The 4,557-nt window shown below is 35.9% G+C and overlaps 1 protein-coding gene across 1 annotated transcript in view; it reads left to right on the top strand.

Moving 5' to 3' along the window:
- LOC107676372 (protocadherin-15-like) overlaps positions 1-4,557 on the top strand; it is a gene marked incomplete at its 3' end in the record, with an annotated part of 105,729 nt that overhangs the window by 34,993 nt on the left and 66,179 nt on the right. The window contains exon 8 of the mRNA XM_016470893.1: positions 2,149-2,319. Coding sequence (XP_016326379.1) covers positions 2,149-2,319 — 171 coding nt within the window. The remainder of the gene's footprint in view (positions 1-2,148; positions 2,320-4,557) is intronic.

Here is a 4,557-nt window from a genome sequence, read left to right on the forward strand (position 1 = left end):
ATAATCAGCCCAGAAGTTTCGTCTGAATTGAACGTGTTTCTACTTTCACATGCAAATGACTTGTTGCACTTATGAATATAATAACTTTCCGGCATAAATTCTAGTAGTGTAAAACGTAATTCCGCTTTTGAAACGGTCTGTTTTGCCCTGCCATTAGCTGAAGCTGTGTGTGAACAAGCCGCGGCTGCAGAGTGTGAGCTGCTCCATGTCATGCAGCCTCAGAGGGAGTTCCGCAACAACGCTTAGCTGCCCGCCGGTGCGCCTGCCTATAAATCGGCCTAATTTGCAGCACAATCAGCCGATGTCGATTAATTAAAAAATGCCAAAAATCGGCCGATTAATCGGCCAGCCGATCAATCGGTCGACCTCTACTTACAGTACAAAAGATTGTTGATGTCTTTTGGGCAAGGCCCAGCGCTGAGATAAATGTTAAATACAAAGTTTTGAAAATACAGCCACAAAGCTTAAACATTATAGATGTTCATCATGAGTCTAGTGTAAAATAAAATCACTTAACTAACCATGTAACTCCAGGTAAATGTTGTTGGTAAAAATGTGCTTATTTATTTATTTGTTAGTTTGTTTTTGTTTTTTATTTATTTATTTGCATGTTTGTGTTATTTATTTGTTTAGCTACAAAAATATTTTTTTTGTTCATGTGAGTTCATTTGAGTTCATGTTTGTGAGTTTGCATTTGAGGGTTTACTGTACGAGTTTAAATATGTACTTCCAAGTTTTTAATTTTATGAGTTTATACGTTTGATTTTATTCTAGCAAGTTTACTTTTGGGAGTTTGTTAGGTTGCATTTGTGGGTTAATTGGTTTGAATTTGTATTTGTGAGTTTATGGGTTTGAATTTGTACTTGCAAGATTACGTTTGGCAAGTTTTTGCATTTATGAGTGTGCATTTGAGAATATTTGAGTTTGCTTTTGATGGTTTATTGTGCATAACACATAAGATCACCTACCCAGAAGTACACCTAGAAACACTGCTAAAAGTAAGTTGTTTAGATGTTGTTTATAGACCTTAACTTGTTTATAACCCACAACATTGCTTTAAAGTCAGACCAACCCTAAAATGGTCATACACTTGTGCTAGTAATTAAAGGGTTACTGATCTGATCCCTGTAAGGAGTGAGCCATGAGCTGGGAGTCACTTTGGATAAAGATGTCTGCTAAATGACTGCTTAATCTGTAACCTTTACTGTAGATTACAAAAAAAGAACCTTGAATTTTTGGTCAAGTGGTCTGGGCCTGTTAGGTTGCCAGTTTGCACAATGCACTTTTTAAAATTCCAGGCACCTCCCTATACAGTGGGTACGGAAAGTATTCAGACCCCCTTAAATTTTTCACTCTTTGTTATATTGCAGCCATTTGCTAAAATCATTTAAGTTAATTTATAACCGGCATCCTGATTCACTTCCAAATGCATCCCTCCACCCTCACATGAGCTGCATGCACAACTAGCTCCAAACCTGTCTAGAACAGCATCCCTGTGAGGGTGTCCAGACCCCAGAGGCCGTGAGCATGTTTTCATAGAGCCAAATGGTTCAAATAAATGCTCTACATCAAGGCTCAGCTCTCCTTGAAGTAAATGGAATCATTTCAGGATGTGGAAAATGAGGGGATGGATTTGTTACTGTGTTTTCTCTTTCTCTCTGAAATCTTATTGAAGGAAAAATACAGAACAGCAGAGTTGGCTTTTATATGAATAATGCACATTTTATTTAGACCCTGATTGTTGGAAATCGTTAAGTCAATAATTAATTAACCATACTTGGCCACAAGTCCTTTCCTTTCCTTAAGGTTTGGAGATTTACATTACACTACATTTTATGATTCCTACCTGTTCTGGATTCAGTGCTATTCAATTTAATCTTGTACAATGACAATATTGAAGATCAATTTTATAAGGTCTGAAGTTCAAAGTATGATATACACAAATGTATTTGTGCATGTTTATTTTAGTTTTTTTTTTTTTTTACTAAAAGCTAAATAAAAATCACCTTTTGCTTGTTCTGGCAAAATTTAATAAAAAAAAAATAAATAAATAAGACAAGTTGATTGTTTAAATATTAAAAAATATCTAAAGGTCTTAAAAGTATCTAAAGGTCTGTATCTATGGTAACATGGCAGCTTTTTTTCCAGGACCGGGCTCCGTATCCGGGAACTCGTCGCACGGCAACCACTACTCTAACTCTGGATGTTTCGGATGGAGATGATCTGGGTCCCATGTTCCTCCCATGTGTTCTGGTCAGCAACACACAGGACTGTAACCCTATCACATACCGTCTGGCCATTCCTGAGCTCACTGACCCGGTAAGAACTTGCAGAGAACCTCAGAGGTCTTCTTGCTTGATACATTTATTTTCCAACTGGATCTTGAAACGGGTAGCTTTTTTTTTTTTTTATCTACCAGCTCTTACAGACTTGACCAGGGTTGATCTACTAGGTTGATCTACTGTTGGACCATCTAATGATCATGGTTTCTAGCTGGTCCCAGTTGGATATTTTGAAACCATTTAAAACCAGCTGCCACCTTAAATTTTTACATGGATTATCGAGTAAGGATGTTGTCAGAGCCTGTTATTCGCCACAAGCTACAACCATGATTCTGTATTCAGCATCTGGCATAGCTAGGTATAAAGGCAGGAAGATGTCTTGTCTGAAACACTTCACCTGTGACCCACTGAGCCGGACAGGGTGACCTGAGGCTATGCAGTGGGCAGCCCTGGATAGATGCTCTCTTAGAGAACGACTTGAGTGCTTGAGAACAGGGTATGTGCATGACATTGTGCCTTGAACTATAAAGAAAGCAAAAAAAAACTATGCACTGTATGTGTATTAATAATTCAGCCACACACAGCAAGCCTATGGACCACTCATTGATTGTTTGCTACCGTTGAAAAGTTTGGGGTTGGTAAGATTTTTTAATGTTTTTGAAAGAAGTCAATTATGACCACAAAAGTTGTATTTGTTTGATTAAAAAAAGTAAAAACAGTTATATTGCGAAAAAGTATTGTAATTTAAAATAACTTTTTTAAATAATATTTTAAAATGTAATGTGATTTCAAAGCTGAATTTTCAGTGTCACATGATCCTTCAGAAATCTTCTTAATATGCTGATTTGGTACTTAAGAAACATTAATATTTTTATGCAAACTGAGCATAATTTTTTACTTTAAAAGAACAGCATTTATTCGAAAAATAATTTTTTGTAACATAATAGATGTCTTTACTGTCACTATTGATCAATTTAATATACCCTTTTTTAGAAAAAAAAATGCTTACCTTAAACTTGTGAATGGTATAAAATAAAATTATAAATGGTGAATGGTATAAAAATGTATACATGTTATATAAGCATGTTTGACTGCAGAATTCAGCAATTGAGAGTTTTTTAGAGACTGCAGTAATTTTTATAATGTAACATTTTGTTACCTTTGTAATATTCATGTCTTGTTTGTGGACACTTGAAGGACATTTTGATGTCTTCACTGGACGTTGTATGGACAAGCTCATGTGTAAAGCTCAGTAATTGTGTCATTGTGTTGTTGGTGTTTTGTTGACCCTACACCTGTTAAATGTCAGTCCTTTCATATTTCCCATCACATGCATTGCTCTACTGACCTGTGCTTGGCTAAAGATGAGACTCATACAGCAGGGGCAGGAAGGGCAAGAAACGAGGGATTTAGATGAGAAAAAGATGTGGCTGATGAAAGTTAGCTGGTACAGATTGAATGAGATCAGGGACAGGGAGTAGAGACAAAGCGAGATGAGACCCTCAATAAAACCACAGGGTTCACCACCCATCAAAGCCAAGACGTGACGCTTTGATGAAATCAGACCCCAGTTGAGGTGTGTTTGGGTGGGTAGACCTTTGAGGAGATGGATCATTATGGAACCAAACCACATGGAGAAAAAAAGAGAGAGTCCAGCACATACAGCCACGGCTGATCTTTGCTCAGGGGGGACTGCCGTAATTTATGCTAAAAATGTTTTCCACTGCAAACACTGCACTCCCATCGGCTGCCAATTTCTGCACTGAATAAATGTGCTGCAGATTTGCTTCATTTCGAGCTGTTTCACTTTCCTTTTTTGCATTCTGCCTGCTGTAATTTATGTATTTTCACAGAGACAATCTCTTTTTTGCGTTTCCTGGTGTTCTCTGATTATCTTGAAAATTATAAAGGATTAGTTTGTGAGGAAACCCATTTTACATTTTACATTCATTCTTACATTCAACAGAACAGTGGCTATGTTTGGAGTAGCACACTACTATTTCTGCAGTAGGCCTGTATAGTATGAATAATGCATATCCACATTTTCTGTGCAAACATAAAATACTATGAAAAAATATGAAAACAAATATTTTATTATTACTATTATTATTATTATTATTATTATTATTATTATTATGTAATCTATCAAAAGTTAAGTTAAATTGGATTTTGAGAAAGCAAATAAAAAATTCTTTAAATTCTCATCAAGGCTGCATTTATTTGATCAAAAAGTAAAAACAATAATATTGTGAAATATTATTGCAATTTAAAATAA

This window comes from Sinocyclocheilus anshuiensis, unplaced genomic scaffold (genome assembly GCF_001515605.1).
Source record: "Sinocyclocheilus anshuiensis isolate Anshui unplaced genomic scaffold, SAMN03320099.WGS_v1.1 scaffold961, whole genome shotgun sequence".
NCBI lineage: Eukaryota > Metazoa > Chordata > Actinopteri > Cypriniformes > Cyprinidae > Sinocyclocheilus > Sinocyclocheilus anshuiensis.